The following is an 18,527-nucleotide window of genomic DNA, read 5'->3' as shown; positions in this document are numbered from 1 at the left end:
CGCATATATACATACATATATATATATATACCTTTTTGCAAATTTTGTTGACGTTCTTCTAATATTATGGGTATATCGCTCCATTTAGTAATAAGATCTTGTAATGCATCTTTAAGTCTTTGACCCTGAGAATCTCCATTGGTTTTCATTATTAATTCATGTCCAACACTGTTCACATAATTATAAACTTCTTGATGCTCTCTCAAAGAATTTTGCAAATCGCTGAATTTTCGTAATTGTTCTGTCATTGTCTTATCATCTGACATTACTATATGTTCTGATAATAACATACTTTCCACATTATTAATAAAAGAAGTGAGATTAGTAACTGCATCTGTATATTTCTTCGGCGGTGTTTTATCAACGGCATCATTTAATTCAGTTAATTTTTCAGATAATCTGAAATGATATTAGCAAATTATTAAAATTGTATAAAATTTTATATATCAATATAAATACCGAAAAGAAATTATTACGTTTTATATAATTTTTCCCAGTTACAAACAAACATTTGTATATCTTCATTTAAATTGATAGTTTCATTAATACCAGTTTGATTTTCTGATAATTCTTTGGCTTTTTCTAACAATTTTTTTATACGTTCTTCATGAGATTTCATTGATTTCAATTTCACCTAAACAAAAATTATATTTAAATTAAGATTTTATTTAAAATTTTATTTAGATTTTTAAAAAAAAAATATTTTAAAGAAAATTATTTTAAAGTATTTTAAAGAAACAAAACAATATTACTCTAAATGGTTCCACTTGATTGTTTCCTTTGTTTGAATCAAACCATTTAGAATAGCTATCTAACATTAAATTCAAACTAGCCAATTCTGTTCGAAATTTTTTTACTTCTTCTAGATATTCTATACGATTTCTTATTTCTTCAAGTCTACTATTAGTTGCCATCCAACAATTCTGTATATCTTTAATTTTTGTTTCATCTGTTTCAATCGATTCATTAGCATTTTTTAATTCTTCGAGAAGTTGCTTCCCCAATTCTAAAACTTTGTCATAATCATTTTTATGTGCTTCTATATCAGCAATTGTATCATTATAAACAACTTTCTTTTCTTCGATACTTAATTCGTCAAATACTCCCTCCGATCGTCCAATTTCTAAATCAACATAATCGAGCCATTTATACAGATTATGTAATGCTGACTCAAATTCATGTCTATTTGTACTATCTACACGACGTTTCTTTGAATCACTATGAGGTGTAGACTGAAAAGAAAAACAATAGATATAAGAAATATAAGAAATATAAATTCATGTAATAAATATTTTATAAAATTTATAAAATTTTTCGCAAACATACAGTTGCAGTAATTTCTTCTTTATAAGCGATACTTGTTACTGTTTCCGACATCCATTCATTGCCTGTAACTACAGTTGTTTCCCTCTCAGTCTTCAGATCGAATTCAAATCCCGAATTTGTTATCTAATATTACATAAAAAATATTTTTTGTATAGATAGAAAATAAATAATATATAGAAAATAAATAAATTTTATGTTACCCTTTGTGTCTGCACTTCCATTATTTGTCCCACTGCTTCCCATCGATCTTGCAAATTTTCGATTTTTTCTAGTATATTAATACATTCTGGTGAAGTATTTTGTCCTTCCAGTTCTTGAATTGATTCTTGTAATGACATTAGTTTTCTTTGATTTTCATCCATATCCATTTTTAATATTTGTAATTTTTTAATTCTTTCAAGTACTTCACCAATTTCGGAAGCAGGATTTGCTTCCATTTGTTTTAAAGTAATTTCAGTTTCATTCAACCATGACATTAATCTTTTATAGTCATCATTAACATTTTGCCAAAGTGAAGAAAGAGCCTGCAAACGTTGCCTCCTTTCTTCTTTCCATTGACAAATGTGAGTCCATCGCTCTCCGAGAGCAGATAATTGATCTTCCATTTGCGCATAAACTGCTTCAGAATTTTCTTCATCCACAACAACTACCATATTTCTCATACCATCAACAACTCCCTGCTGTGCCTCAATATCTTGCTCTAGTTCATTCAATTGTTTCAATTGTTCATCTAAGGCAGATTGATTTAATTCAATAGCTGCCATTCGCGAAATTCTATCTTCAGTCCTTGTTAACCATTGTCGTAATGCATCTAACTGACCTTGTTGCATTTGCATAAGAACCTAGAGTAATTAAAGAATTATTTACTAATAATATATAAAATTAATATTATTGTTATTATAAGCACCTCATGAATTTTAGTTTGTCTTTCCATTGCACGCATTCGAAGTCCTTCCCATCGAGAATTTAATAATGACATTTGAACACGAACTTCGTGTTCTTCATCCTTATGTAAACCGCCTTCCGCTAATAATCTCGCACCTTCTTCCAATACAGCACCAACACCATCTTGATGGCCAGATAATTCTACCAAAAATGATTCGTGTTCGTGAAATTGTTGCTTTAATACTTCTAAAGTAGATCCAGGATCTGGAGCATGATTTAATTTATCTTCTGCCTCCAAAAGCCAAGTCAAAACTTCCTCAAGAGCAACTTGATAACCACCAAGTTCTACCGATACGTTTGTTGCAAGACTCATCGGTCGTGATGTTGGTGTTCCAAAATTTGTAAAAGATAATGTATTCTACAAATATTTTTATTTTATAAATTATAAATTATTAAATATAAATAAATATATAAATATAATATAAATTTTATATATATTTTTATAAATTATACGAATAATATAAAATCAAGTTACCTCTGCTCCCGGAGTAGTAACCGGGCTACTATCACTTGCTACTGATAGATCTAATTCGCCTATATCATCTCCAGAATGAGGTAATGATTGAAAAAGACACATAACGTACATCATTATTGATTTTTTATCCGGCACCGATGTATTCACATCTGTCATAAAATACAATATATAATTTTTAAATATTGTAATATAGAAGTAAAATTAATATTAATTTGATTTTTTTGATTTATATTACCTTCTGGATCCAACAAACGTTCAATACCCAATTGTTCCTGAGCAATACGAAATGCATGATCTAGTCTAGCATTGGGATGTTTACGCGCTATGTTATTAAAATCAAATAAATGCGGTTTCCATTTATGAAGAATAGCATTGAATGCTAAACCATCTGACCAAGATGTAGTAAAATTTTTAATATCAACTCCAGAATAATTCTAAAAACGATATAAATATCAAAATTTTATCATATATTACAGCAATAAATTAAAAAAGATATTATTTTAATTCGATATTATATTTTCACCTGTGAATTCTGACGACACCATGCTAAAAGAGTTTTCTCTAAATTCGTCTGTTGTAGTTCTGTCATTAAATCTTTCAGATGGTAATGTACCTAAGAAAACATTTAATTTAGTCTCAAACAATGACTTAAAAAAAATCACATAAGATAACAAAAATGATAACACACAACAATAAAAACATACTGATAATTTTTATTCTAGACAAATTAATCCAATCATAAAACTGACCTGCCAGTGTAGAATAATACTCCATACTAATCCAAGTGTTAGCTTAGGATTCCCATCAACTATATCGTTACTGCTAATATTTACGAGTTTTACCTAGAAGAATGACAAGAAACATTAGTTTGCACTTTCAATATCGTTTCTTAATTAAATATCAGCAACTTACATTATTTTGTTCAAGAATTTGCAAAGCTTTATTAACATTATTCAAATGATGAACTCTCATTCGACCGCGTTCTCTTTTCTGTAAATAACAAATAGATTATAAGATTAGGTATACGATTTTTTTTTTATAGAAAATCATCAAAAAGAATTATAAGTAGTGCGATTTAAAGGAATATTTAAATAAAGCGATTCTTCCGAATGATTTAAGATATTCATAAAACAGCATAAATATGCGGAACGATGCATATTTTTCGCTCGGAATATTCTTACGCCTACTATATATAGATAACTTAAGCAGTTTTATGTAAATATTCGTAATGCTCGATAGGCGCACCTGTTTGGAATTCTATTCGTAAAGCTCATAATGTAAACACGAGACATGCTACTCCAAGAAGCATTTAAAAAAAAAATAATTGTCAGCGGAATGTTTAAAAGATTACATCAGACGTAAAATAAAAATACCATGTATGTCTCGTAACAAGCTATCGTACCTATCCGTTTATGTAATCATTCACCTATACTGAAAATACTATACTTACATAGACTTTAGATGTGAGAACTTCCAGGAGAGACAATAACCGATTGCCATCTCGTAAGTCAACGAACAAATCAGAAATCGGCTCGTGATGATTCTGCGATAAAGATTTAATTTATTATTTGATTATATTAACATATTCCTATATTTTTGTCTTATATTTAAAAACATGACACGTACCTTAAGTAATTGCGAATTTATCCATTTTGCAAACGTTTTCTTTTGCACATCTTCCCGCTCATCTGCAACATATTTAATCATTATATTATAATCGAAAAATAATTATTCTTAATCTAAGCCAATTTATCGCATTTATATTATAATTTAATGTAATAAATTTATACACAATGATATATCAATCTTAATAATTAAATAATTGTACAATTACATTTTGGATAATCAAAAAAAATTAATAAATAATATTTCAAATGAAAACATATCATATAAAAATATTATACGATAATTATTAATGATAATGATATTATTAATGATAATATTATACATAATGTATTAAATTCTCGCAACTATCTCGAGAAATTTGTGGAAAAGGATAATTCAAATCTCACAGTTATTATGATGATTCGGCTGAAAAAAGAGCAAGGAATTTTGATTTAAATATTTTGTTCCTAAAACAAGAGCAGTGGTTTCATTGTCATTTCGACATTACCGCGAAATTATTGTCGACGTGGCAACGACGTCTCGTCATCTATCGCGTTGACACTCATTGACCCCGGTAGATGCAGCAGTAAACTCTTGAAATTTAGGTCGGCCAACAGAAAGTCATAAGTATGATGCTTAAATACCTGGTTAGATTCTGTACGACTAGCGATTTTTCAAGAGTCATGAGAATTTTATTTTATAGATGTACACATATAGGAAGTTTGAATAACTAATCATCCTTCAAAATTCAGAGACTTATTACAAGTGTTTAACTTACAAAGGTAAATTGTTCAAATGATTCATCGTAATTTGATCAAAACAGTCTTTCACTCGTTTCTCCGATATCTAAACAGAGTCCTTCAAAACCCGACGCAACCGCATACATTAGACGCATTTTTACCAGAAACCAGAATATTCAGATTCCGATCATATTGCTTTATACCGACCTATGCTATAAATTCTTACTCGAACAATATCCTATATCCTATATCCTTCACAAATCTGCCAGATCATCTATTCCTATTTCAAGTTATCACCATTGCCTTCGATCACATATCCTCGAATTATTGTGAAAATGCCAAGTGAAACGTCTCAACATCATTAAGTCTATCAACATCGCAAGTACAGTATTAATCATTTAGAACTTTATCAAAGTCCCTGGCGCTAATCGATCCAGAAAGCTATGCATTTTTCGTCCTATATTTGAGCAAACAAATAAATCGAAAAGAAACGGAACAAACACGCGGACGTCACTGGCCAGCGATGAATGAATGAATGAACGGTCGTACTTATCTTACATTCGAAGGCATACAAGATAATGGAGAGAATCGAAGGGAAGCCGAGGGGGATATTATAAATGGCGATCACGTAGCCGAAGCAAAGTATGCCGTAAGATACGAGAGCGTGAGTCTTTCCTGGCCTGGCATCGGCCAACGTGGAGCCTTTCCTTACGAAACCGTGCCGCTTCCGAATATGGTGCATCCAGTTCTTTTGCACCGTCATACGATCCACCAGTTTTCTTTAAGAGATGATCGTGCCTCGTTCCTCTGAATCGCCGCCGTTTTCTGTTAGAAAAATCCAATCACAACACGTAATCATCGCGCCACTTCCTGCGCGCTCTCGATAGACCATCCTACGCGATCGGGAGTAACGACCATTAGAACGATTGTTCGATGGTGATACACGTTAGCCACGCTACTAATAGGATGGTATTTACTCGTTAACTTGGGAGGATGAGTTAACTTGTTGTTTAAAAATATCTTCTCACTTGGAAACTCGACTTATAACGGATGATGATGATTCACGGATAGAAATCGGTTAGAGCCCGGTTGCGAAGAATTTCTATCGTTTCTGGAAGTTTTGTTTAAATTGTATAATGCTAACAAAGATTATCTGTCGATTGAATGTTTAGAATATACATATCTACATATTTTTCTATTCCAATACTTTAACATAGAATTTGGAATTCATTCTATTCATATATAATTATAAGTTTCTTATGAATTTTAAAAAGATATTTTTTTATATATAATTCGAAAGAATTGTGTATTTTTAATCATTGTTGACAAGAAGATATATGATAGACGACAAGCTTAGAGATGATTGCACATGATGAATATAACGGAATTTCAGAGACGAGGTCACTCAGCTTTCGTAGTATCAAACGGAAAACGTGAATCTTAACATTGTCGCGAATACTTATTGTCGTTTTAATCTTAATCGATATCAGTTATCTCCTTGTCGGATTAAATTGATATTAGAAACATAGTAGAAAATGCAATTCATCTATTTAAATACTGTATCTATACTTACATTAATAATGAAATAATTTACTCAAATCGCAAGATTGATGTATAATATTGTCGATGAATATAAATCAAATTTCCCTTGAATGTTGTTTGAAGAAAGCAATGAAATCGTTCTAATTCATGTCAGATGGAAACTATATAAAGAGAAATATTGTAAGCAAATACAGAATTATTTATGACTCGACATTTCGCACAATATAGTTCCATATATCACTGTAACAGTAAAATATAGGAAATCGATCAGTAGTATGCATCTGACCTATGGAACCGTTATGTCAAATCATTCTCAAATCTATTGATTTTTGAACTATCGCAATATTATATATATCGCAATATCTATATATTATTAGTCTATACGGAACGAATGTATCGAAGTTACAAGAAATGAAACAGTTGTATTCACATGTCGTACAAACTATCTGTAACGAAATTCCCTTAACGTCTTCTGGAACCCAAAGCTGGATTCAAGTGTTTATACGCACATGCACATCTGCTGGTTCACTTTCAAAGCAACTAATGTAAACAGCGGTGGTCAAGTATGAAGTACGCGAGAAAATATTGCATACGCCGTTATATTGAAATACATCACATAAAATTAATCATAGCTTTTGATAAATGCTGAAACTTCATTATCGAAAAATGGAATAAAATTATAGAACATATAAATATATCGTTTAATTTTTAGATGGATTAGATGGATCTACATAAACGAATATTTGATTTGATTTAAATACAGATTTCATTCTTGCTCGAATGATTTTTGAATCTGCAACAATTGCTATGATCTACCTTCTCGCGATTACAAGGGTTGAACGAACCACAAGTTCGAAGCGCGTAATGCTGTTAACGCCTCGATAATACATCGCCGAGAAAACAGTGCCAGCCATCTGAAACCACCGCTAAACTTAGCTAAATGCGCGCTAACATGCGCTCTCTTCTCCACTATAAGCACATTCATTAGAGTAAATCAACGAAACAAATATTTCACGAGTAATGTCGTTGCACTGACACCTATCCAACTTTCTAAAAAGAAACCTTGGATTTTTTATCGTTTACAAAAGCGCTTATGAGTCATTTTTTTCTATGAATCAAATAAGAATGATTATATATTATTTCTTTGTATTAACTCATCTCTATAATCGTATGATATATTTCATTCCAAAGCCTGATTCTTAATTATATTATATAATAATTAAAAGAAAAAAAGAAAGAAAAAAATAAGATATAAATAAGTTAAATAAATAATTTAGATATAGAAATATCTATATTTACAATCATAGTAATCTTTTGATTATATCAGTATATATAACCATTACGCCATCGATAGTGCACTAGGTTTGCAATATCGCTGTCACAGCATGATCTCGAGTATCAGTTACCTCAAGGACGTAGCATTTTTCGCAAGTCAACTACTACTCGCAAGAGAAATGCTCTCCATACAGGTATCTTTATATTCAAGCTCGAATCTCCTGGAGAATTATACGTATCGAGATCGAGTCATGATTCTACGTCGAGCGGGAGCTCTTACACATCATTCTTGAATGCACCAACTGCCTCGGCAAAGTCGGAATTAACGATCTTGAACCTGATTCTCTCCCTTCTTTCTTTTTCGAACGTTCGCCTTACTTTATCCCTTATTCTTTCTCTTTCTTTTTTGCTAGATCGTTAAGCATCGAAAAGGCTTCTGAACAAGATGCTCAAAACCACTCGATGTCGCCTCTTCATTAAAAAGATGCAAATATCGAGAAAATGAAGAGAGGAAGATACGAAAAATAAAGACTTAGCCGTACAGAAAGAGATTGCGCATCGTCGTTTTACGATAAATTACCTTAATTTTGTCGTAAACACTCTGGCGGTTGAAGAACTCTTAATTCTTTGCGCAAGACAGAAAATTGGTCTATAAATATCCTTAACTTAATACAGTAGCTACGATTAATGTTTGTAATTTCATAGTAGAACTTGAGAACAGTCGTAAGAAGTCACAACTTTGTAATTATTTTCTTCACTAATTATGAAGATATGTCAATCGATGTTTCTATTCTTTTACTATCACACTGCATCTAAAAAATAAAAAATAATATCAAGAAAACATATACTTAGAAAAGGGTGGTAAGAATTAACTATGTATAATAGCTACAACCACAAAAAGGCGGGAAAACTGTATCTAGGCCAACAATATATTCATTCAAACGCACTTTGCGTGTCTATTCTTTGTGATCGTACTAGCGGTTTAAAAGTCGCAAAGCTTTTAAACGCTTTTTGACTATAAACTATTCAGTGTCGCCTTTTCATTGATCGACACTAGCCTGAAAGCAAGTGGAGCATTACGTGCACTTTGCAAACAAGCTAACTGCCTAGGATAACTGTCAATGTAGAGAATAATGGTTTAAACGAGATGACAATGAAACGAGGACTACCAACCACGAAGATTGCATCTTCTCTGCTGCGTATACTTGGAACGCGTGTCGTTGGCCCTAAACGCACCATCATCTGAAGTTCACAGGTCAAATGAATTGATGGGATCGCGTAATGTTCACACTAGCGTCCTAGTATTTAATGTGTTCAATTCAGCGTATATTTTCAGTCATCTCTCAATATAATCGACGTAAAAATATTTTTTTCTTCTGTTCTTTATTGAATTCAGCATATAAATATATAATTCAGCATGTACCTATGAATAAAACATTTTATGTTATATTTTTAATGAAACATAATAATATCGAAAATTATTTGTATCTATATTAATTATATTCATTACAATTAATCATTCAAATATTCATTCAAATTGAAAAAAGAAATATAATAGAATAGATCTTTTAATAGGTCTGATATGTAAATATATAAAAATTATATTAATAATGAATGCATTTAATAAATATAATGTTTGATGTCTAATATTTAAAAAAAAATATATAAAAAAAAATGATAAGAATTTATATTTAAATTTTATCAGCAGTATTAATGAACACATATCGCATATTAAATGCTAATTAATAGAATATAATAAAAACTTCATAACATTTGAATACGGAAGCAATTAATCGTAACCTATTCCTATCAATTACATGAGTTATATTAAATTAATCCATTTTAAAATTATTGATTTATTTATAGATATAATGTAATAAAATATTTAGTATTATAAATTCATGTTAGTACCATATATAAAAGATTACATTTAGATAATTGTACATATTTATTCATAACTTTCTATAAGTCATATATTTTTTAGTAAATTATAAATTTAAATATATAATATAAGATTTATAAATTATAAATTTAAAGAATATAATACTCTTGAGATATTTTTAATAATATTATTTGGATAACCAGAAGTCCAATTGTTTCATATCGAATGGAATTATACAGAATCAAACTATAATAAAATATAAAATAAAAAAACTATAATAAAATATATAAATATAAATTGAAATAAAATAACTCAAAAAAATTGGAAATTATTTGAAATAAACTAATTAAATTAATTAATTATTTGAAAAATTGGAACTAATTCAATGATTTAGAACCAATTGAATTAAATAAAAATTTATTATGGAAATTTTAAATAAAATTCGCATCATAAAATTATAATTTTTGATAAATATCTTGAGTTTAATATGATACAGTATATAGATTGATAGTAAAAATATTTTAAAAATTATAATATTAAAGAATGATTCACATGATAACAAATAGAATCATAAGCTTTTTCCATATTTAATTCATAATTTATCATTCATATTTTTATAATTTATTAGTTAATTTTACACGAGCAATGAATATGCGGACTGATATTTCTATTAAAAATATACAATCGATTTTTGTCTATCACTAAAATAGATTCATTGAAATGAAGAAAACAAAGAATCTATTATTTTAACAAATGTATGATTTGAGTTTTGAATTTATAATGAAAATTGAACAGTGATAAATTTATCAAAAACGAGTTATTACAGTTATTACATCAACGATAATTCGGGCTACATCATAATAAAATTAAGCAGGTAGAAAATGAAATTATGCCTTCTAATTACCGTGACAATCATATAATCATTTATGCGTTAATAAGTCAATTAATACAATTAATTTTACGCGAATTATTTAACGAATGAGATTTCAGTCTTTTCCTCAAGAATACCCCATTGTTCTCATACCTAGTAATTAGAAATTCTGTCGATAAATACATATTAACCTATTAAAGTGTCTGTGATATATTTAATGCAATATAAAGATTAATTCTTTTATTATTATAAAAGAAAACAAATATGTAAAAATCAAATTATGAAAATTAATCAAATTAAAAATTTTAAAATTGCATTTTTGAAAATATAATTGAATTAAATTATACGTATATAGTTTTCTCGAAATTCCAACTTTCATATTTTATGAATAGTAAATACGTATACAATGTATAAGTTCATCGAATTTAATACTACTACATGAAGCGCGCATTCTAATCTAAATGATGCCACTTACGCAGTCCAGTTATCATTCTTGACATACACGTGTTCCATACCTCTTTCTTCATATAACATATATGCATTTTGCACATATGCTGAATAAATATTTCGTCGATTAGATAAAGTATACCTTAGGATACAGATAACCTCATTACCCACTGATGATGAGAATAGAAAAATATATACATAAATAATGAAATAATTTAGCTAATATTTTATATATACTTATATTTATTATATATTTTTTAAGTTTTCATATATAAAATATATTAAAATTTTATCAAATATATATAAATATGAAAAATATTATTCAAATTATAATGTATATAAATAATATAAAAATTAATTTTAACAACAACAAAATTAATCTTAATAAATTGATTATTAATATTTACAATGTTAAATTTTTGATTATTCTTTAATATATAATCTTGAATATAGCTTAATATAAACTAAATTTAAAAAGAAATCGAGATAAACGATTTACTTTCAAATAAATTTCTTATTTTCTTACCGGCTTTCTTACTTTCAAATAAAATTTTTAATACCAGACAATTCTTAGCCAATATCAAGATATTAAGATATTATATGACATATAAGATATAATCAAAAAATAAAAATAAATTAAGATATTAACCTTTAACGTAAAAGACAATCAAAAGTAAAAGTAACAATATTCAAAAGATTCCGTACAATAAAATCATAATTGCGAACTGACATACCTATGTAAACGACTTCCATCTTGAGATTTTGTAGAGACGCAGTCACTGAATCGGCGACGTAACAATATCCAAGGGCACGTTAGTGAAAAGCACAAAATATCACATCGATTAATATGCTAAATACAGATTATCACAAATTCCACTATGTAAGAATAAAAAACTAACACTGGGAATAATAACAATTGTTAACTATAAAATGAATAGAACCAAATTTCGAACCGATTTCGATGATGAGGTTAGAATCGTGCGCGCATAACGCGCGACAACAGCGATCCTTACGCGACACTTGTTGATTCTACACTGTCAAGAAGACCACTGTACCCGTATGCGCAAATACGTCGTCACTTACACACATGAACTTTTAACTTTCTCTCTCTTTTTCTCGTGCGATTTTTCTTTTTTTCTCACATTCTCTTTCTTTTTATCTCTCTTCCTTGTTTATCTTATTACTACTAACGATGGCGTTTCTTTTATGCCTTTACAATCTTTGATTGGAACTTATATGTGAAGTCACAGTATCGTTGCTTTTTCATGCGAAGAAATATCAAACACGGCGAGAGATAAAGAAAGAAAAATATTCAATAATATTGAGATGAAAAGAATATAAACAATAGCTAATTCGTAAGTCGAAAATATAAAAGGAAAAAATACAGACGTTCTTACTTTCATATGAACGTCAATAAACTGCCGAACGAACTACACACCAGCCGAGTCTCGAGCAAACTGGCAACCTCGGAGTTCTGAACAAGTAAGGCCCAACTTCCCCCTCTTTTACCCGCCCTCTAGCAATGTATATGTCTTTTTGTCTCACTTCTTTCTATGGATTATTTTGTTCTTTCCTTTATTTTTGAATGGTTCTCCCTTTCCCTAATATATCGTGAGATTTTATTTATTGTTCACATAAAAAAACAATATAAAGGAATGTTAAAAATTTGGATCCAATTAGTTAATTAAAATATATTAAAATTATTTAATAATTTATTGAATCAAAATTATAGATTTAAAAATCAATTTTATTATATTTTAACATTGCATTTATAAAGTAAATAGCATGTATATAATTATATGATAAATATATTGATATAGCTTATAGAAAATTAATAAATGTCAATCAATAATTTATTAAAAACTTGCCTTTACCGTACTATAAAAAATTGATTATAATTTTAAGTTTCATGAAAATAAAAAAATTATAATCTACAAGTACTGAAACAGGCCCCCAGGCTCTTTCTCGCGAACCATAAGGCCCAATGTATCACAGGTAAACAGGATCTCAGAAATCGAAAGAAGTAGTCTCTCTCGCACGGAACATTAGAATGAAACAGGTAGAAAGAGGTGAATCGTATAGGTCAATAAAAATTTTAGATTTTATTTATTATTATCTCACAAATAATATTTCATATAAATATCAAAATTAGTATAACAAAACTAGAAATAATAATCTGTAACCTAATCTGAATAAATTCAATAAAAAAAATTAAATTAATATAAATGTTTTAATAATTATTTTAATTTTAAGATTCCAATCGTTATATTTCAATAAATGTATTTTCCATAATTCAATAGTCTAAAAATTAAGCAAAATCGATATGTAATAAGATTAGTGTAATTCTAGGAAATGCATTTACATCTTTGTATCAGAGACCTCCCACAGCGTCGTCTTTTCTTCTTCGAATTTGTTCAATTTTAGATATATGTATACACACACACACACACACACACACACACACACACACACACACACACACACACACACACATTTATATATCTTATTCATCTAATCTATAATAATATAATCATATATATCTATCATGATTTTGTTAAATAATATAATAAATAATAAAATGATATAAATGAAATAAAAATTTTTTATGACAATATAAACAAATTAATTATTTAATTTTATTATTTAATATACTTACAAATATCATCATCCATACTTCTTCCCACTTGTATTTGCATTTAAAATCACAGAAAATATCTTACACTTATTTATTTTAAAACACATAATTTATGACACATATGATTATTAAAATCATTGTATATATTATATATTACTATGTGCTATGCACCATATAAAACAAATCACACTTTCTTTTATAATATTGAAAACTATATTTCAACTCAATATAAGAATTCTTATTAATAATTATGCTAAAATATTCAAATGTTTTATTTGTAAATTATACACTATAATTCATTTTTTATATAAAATTTGAAGAGTATCATAAATCAAATTTTCAATATTTATGATTAAATTATTAAAAATTATTATAATAATATTTTATTATAGGTTTAATAAATATATTCATTTTAATAAATAATATATTCAATTTGTAGTTATTATAGTTTTTAAAAAATATATTAACATTATGTAGTTCTGTTTTTAAAAATTTATTAATTTCATTTGAATTGAAGTTTGAATTGAATATTTTACTAAAGACAAATTATTAATACATCCATAATTGAATCTGGATAAGTGAAATTCTTATAAATAGAATGATAAAATATAATCGCACGAATTTCGTAAAGAACCTCTTTCGGTGCAGTCTATCGCGATACTGCAAGGTTGAGAAGCTTGTCTCGTAGGCGATCTTCTTTCTGGAAGTTAGCGCCGACGCATCAAATATTAAATTTATTCAAACATCGAAAAGTAATTTTGATGTTATATTAACACATACATAAAATTAAATATAACTATATTTGATTTAAAAACATTATACAGTCTTCATTTTCGTATTTAAAAAAATAAACCCGAAATATTTTAAATTCTCTAATATAAAAAATACTTAAAAAATTAATAGTTTGAAATTAAAATATTCGATTTTATATAGAGTTTATATAGATTTTCTGCTATTTCTATATAAAAAGGAATTAATTGATATTTCTTATAACAAGGATAAAAAGCAAAAACAAAAAAAACAAAATAAAATAAATAAAAACAAATTTGAGGATCTTGATTTATCAATATTTTTTGAAGTTATTAAATAATTGATAAGATCATTGTTGTCTACTAATTATTATTGTTAATAATTATTATAGAAATATTATTATTAAATAAATTATTAAATTATAATATATTGGGTGTTTAAAAGTATAGTTCAAGATATTCTTGAAATTAATAAATTGAAATTTCATCAAATAATAATGTACATCAATGATATTAAGTTTTATTCTATTTAAATCGCGTAAAAAAGATAATATAATTTATAATTCATAAAAATATATAATGTTAAAATATGATCACATACATAAGATTTCTTTTAAATATATTTTTATTAGTTTTTATTTATAATAATAACATTGCATATAATAATAATATGCATATTATTATAATAATTTTTATTTGAAAAAATTTTTTAATGAATCTATAGTTCGATCATTATATTAATTATAAAAAACTACTTATGGATATATATGTAATAATTTTTTTTTTTATTATATATTTTTATATTACAGATCAAGGTGAAACGTGGAATGAAACGTGATCGTGTTGATCACTGCTATTTATATATATAATTACGTAAATGATATATAGCACCAATAAGTATGTTTTCCTAGCAAATGAATGAAGAGTATGTATGTTTTATCGATACTATGTAACAAAGTGCTTTATACTTTGTTTTATTTTTTTAGTGAATCCATTAACAATTTATATAAGTAAATTTATTTTATTTATTTTGTTTATTTATTTATCAAATTATAAAAAATTTTGTGTTATAAAAAACTTTTGTTTTATATACATGTATATATATATATATAAAACAAATATATAAAACAATATGTATGTATATATACATAAATATAAATTATATATATTTTGTCAATTTTAAATTACGATATTACCTTTAATGCAAGAAATTTGCTCCTCGACGCTCTCACCTTGCCATGGATTTTCTTCAATTTGAATAATCCAACGAATTTTTCTTGGTTGCATCTATAAAAATATACAATTTTCATTGTGAATGTTTAGAAAAAAAAATTCTGTTTATAATAAAATAGAATTTTTTATATATAATATTATAATTCAATATATCAAACTACAATCAAAATCAATATTTCACGTTAGTTTTAATCAATATATCAATATCAATATATGATTATTTTTTATGGATAAAATGTCTATAGATAATGCAATTTGAGTAAACTTTCTCAAACATAATTTCAATCTTAAATAAATATAACTTTTTATAAGTTAAAATATGTCAATAGTTTTTTTAATAATAAATATATGTTTTAATTTCTTCTTACTAAGTTGAATAAATTATTAAAAATAAGAAACGATAATAAAATCAATATATAAAATTAAATAAATGAAATTTATTATATAAAAATTATATAATTGCATTTAAAAAAATTTTTTTCAATTCATTTTTACTGTTTAAATTAAGTTATCATAAATGAAATTAATATGCGTATTAATGATTAGATATTAATGATTAAATATAACAATAGCAAATTAAATCAAATCGTAAATTATCATTCCATGAACATGAATTTATAAACATATAAGTACCTTAAATATCGTCGAGAAACATTAGAAAAATATTTATAAAAACGAGAACTATGATTAGAACTACGACTAAATATACTGTTACGGGCAATACTCGTTTCACACTGACAATGATTTACTTGTCAACGGAAGTAACACTCTATATTGTGACTATCTGATGGTTCGTCACATCGACCATGCGTGTTTGAATGTCGACTTTGGTAAGAAGAATTGTCAGAACTTTTACACCCACGGATCTATTAGTTGCATGTATGAACGATGAGAGTTTTCATCCACGAGACACAAGCACGAATTATATTTAAATTCTTCTCTGTTAGTAGAAAAAATATCATTCACTATCAATTCAAAATGTATAATATCAACATAGCTAAAATTAAAATTGAATATAATATAAAATTGTTATCAGTTATTTGAAATCAAAATTTTACAACAATTTGTAAATAATAAATAAAATAAATAAAAAATTCACTAAAAATTAAAATAATTTACGTAAAAATACATATGAAAAAATATTATTTTAAATATTATTAAATTATTAAATAGCAATTTATGAAATATGAAATTTAATCATTAAAATTATTTTTTTTTAATTTATATTGTTAAATACGCTTTATTTAAATTTAAAATTAATTTTTATTTTAAAAAATTGTTATTAAAATATAGAGTTATTTTTAAATTAAATTATCTTAATTTGATTCTTTTTATTAATTGAAAGTTTTTAAATTTAAAATCGCATGAATCGATCTGCGTAATCGATCAAGTTATTTTCGATACATTCTACGCATGCGTCAAAACTGTATAGAAAAAACGATTGACCACGAGGCTGAAATTAAAAACAAACATAAAACATAAGTTATATAAATTTAAATAAAAATTAAAATACAAAAATGTATTTAATGTATTATTTAAATGAAGATGGAAATCGAGTATACACATTAAAAGTAATAAATATGAAATACATTTTTTTATTTTATTAAATTTTTATATATATTTATTACTCCAAAATCCAAAATGAATTTCTTTTCTTCTACTTATATATTATGCTCTTTTAACAAATGAAAACATTAAATTTTTTTGCTTTATATAATATATATTTATAATCTTATATTTATAACCTTATTCTTTATTTTTGTTTCATAGAAAATTGATCCAAATGGAAAACCGACATTATCAGCCCATCCAGGTAAATAGATTTTATTTTATTTTATAAAATGATGAAATAATTTAATATTTCATAAAATATATAATAACAATAATAATAATAAGAAAATGATTATAGCTCGATTTTCTCCAGAAGATAAATACTCAAGAGAAAGAATAACATTAAAAAGAAGATTCGGTTTGTTACTCACGCAACAACCAGCACCTACTTACTAATATTTACATAATTTTATATGTAATCATATATTCATATATTGTATACAAATGATATTATAATAATAAATATAACATAAATTTTAAAATATATATGTCTAGAATATATATATATTTATTTTTTGAAATATTACACGAAAGATTTAATTTTTGTTTATAACTTCTCATTTAATAATTTAAATATCATTTTATCTGTATTTAATATAAATTATATTTGAAATACAATAAATATTTTATATATAATGGATTAATTATTCATTTTATTTAATAAAATTGTTTATTCAGAATTTAATTCATCTTAACATGTACATATAAAAAATAAAAATTATATTTTAATTTATTGTACAATATGTAATTATTTTGAGTAGGATACAATTTTATCAAATAATTAATCTTGGGATTACATAAAACTAACATTTTCATAATCTTAACATTATGTCAGAAATATTTTAGAATTTTATGAATAATTGCTTATATTATTAAACAAATTAAAATTTTTCTGGATTTATACAAATACAATAAAATTATTAATACAAATTTCAACTTGTATTAATAATTTATAATATTACAATTTTCATTATATATATTATATTAAATTTAAAATGCAAAATAACAATAAATACACAATTGATCTGTCTGATTACTGTGTGTATCTTCATTTTTTGTCATATAAAAATGAAATTTAATATTTTGCATTAAAAATAATTAAAAATATACATATGGATTTAATTTCAAATAAATTTGAATATATATCTATTGAATTATCCATAATGTTTTATACCTATCTATTAATTAATA

At 26.0% G+C, this 18,527-nt stretch overlaps 1 protein-coding gene and 1 long non-coding RNA gene across 9 annotated transcripts in view; one reads left to right on the top strand and one right to left on the bottom strand.

Moving 5' to 3' along the window:
* LOC122718425 (dystrophin, isoforms A/C/F/G/H) overlaps positions 1 to 16,483 on the bottom strand; it is a 420,738-nt gene extending 404,255 nt beyond the window's left edge. For 4 of the 8 annotated variants that reach the window (XM_043943440.1, XM_043943444.1, XM_043943448.1 and 1 more), the window contains exons 1-15: positions 16,359 to 16,483; positions 15,689 to 15,779; positions 4,373 to 4,434; positions 4,197 to 4,289; positions 3,659 to 3,736; positions 3,496 to 3,588; positions 3,270 to 3,359; positions 2,982 to 3,180; positions 2,747 to 2,895; positions 2,234 to 2,629; positions 1,527 to 2,168; positions 1,327 to 1,449; positions 753 to 1,232; positions 477 to 634; positions 32 to 399 (exon numbers count right to left, since the gene is read on the bottom strand). In XM_043943440.1, coding sequence (XP_043799375.1) covers positions 32 to 399; positions 477 to 634; positions 753 to 1,232; positions 1,327 to 1,449; positions 1,527 to 2,168; positions 2,234 to 2,629; positions 2,747 to 2,895; positions 2,982 to 3,180; positions 3,270 to 3,359; positions 3,496 to 3,588; positions 3,659 to 3,736; positions 4,197 to 4,289; positions 4,373 to 4,434; positions 15,689 to 15,779 — 3,022 coding nt within the window. In that variant the 5' untranslated portion in view covers positions 16,359 to 16,483. Of the gene's footprint in view, positions 1 to 31; positions 400 to 476; positions 635 to 752; positions 1,233 to 1,326; positions 1,450 to 1,526; positions 2,169 to 2,233; positions 2,630 to 2,746; positions 2,896 to 2,981; positions 3,181 to 3,269; positions 3,360 to 3,495; positions 3,589 to 3,658; positions 3,737 to 4,196; positions 4,290 to 4,372; positions 4,435 to 4,859; positions 4,880 to 8,488; positions 8,721 to 9,081; positions 9,332 to 11,842; positions 12,525 to 13,764; positions 13,801 to 15,688; positions 15,780 to 16,358 lie in introns of those variants that run through there. The other 4 variants (XM_043943446.1, XM_043943441.1, XM_043943442.1 and 1 more) reach the window with 4 other exon arrangements.
* A 718-nt stretch (positions 16,484 to 17,201) lies between these two features.
* On the top strand, positions 17,202 to 17,820 carry LOC122718424. The gene is made up of 3 exons (XR_006347378.1): positions 17,202 to 17,296; positions 17,496 to 17,538; positions 17,650 to 17,820. It is a non-coding gene; the product is annotated as an uncharacterized LOC122718424 (long non-coding RNA).
* Positions 17,821 to 18,527: the final 707 nt, after the last annotated feature.

Source organism: Apis laboriosa, unplaced genomic scaffold, assembly GCF_014066325.1.
Source record: "Apis laboriosa isolate Shangri-la unplaced genomic scaffold, ASM1406632v1 scaffold63_cov154, whole genome shotgun sequence".
Classification (NCBI taxonomy): Eukaryota; Metazoa; Arthropoda; class Insecta; order Hymenoptera; family Apidae; genus Apis; species Apis laboriosa.
The sequence above is the reverse complement of the archived record's forward strand: the minus strand, read 5'-3'. Positions and strand labels throughout refer to the sequence as shown.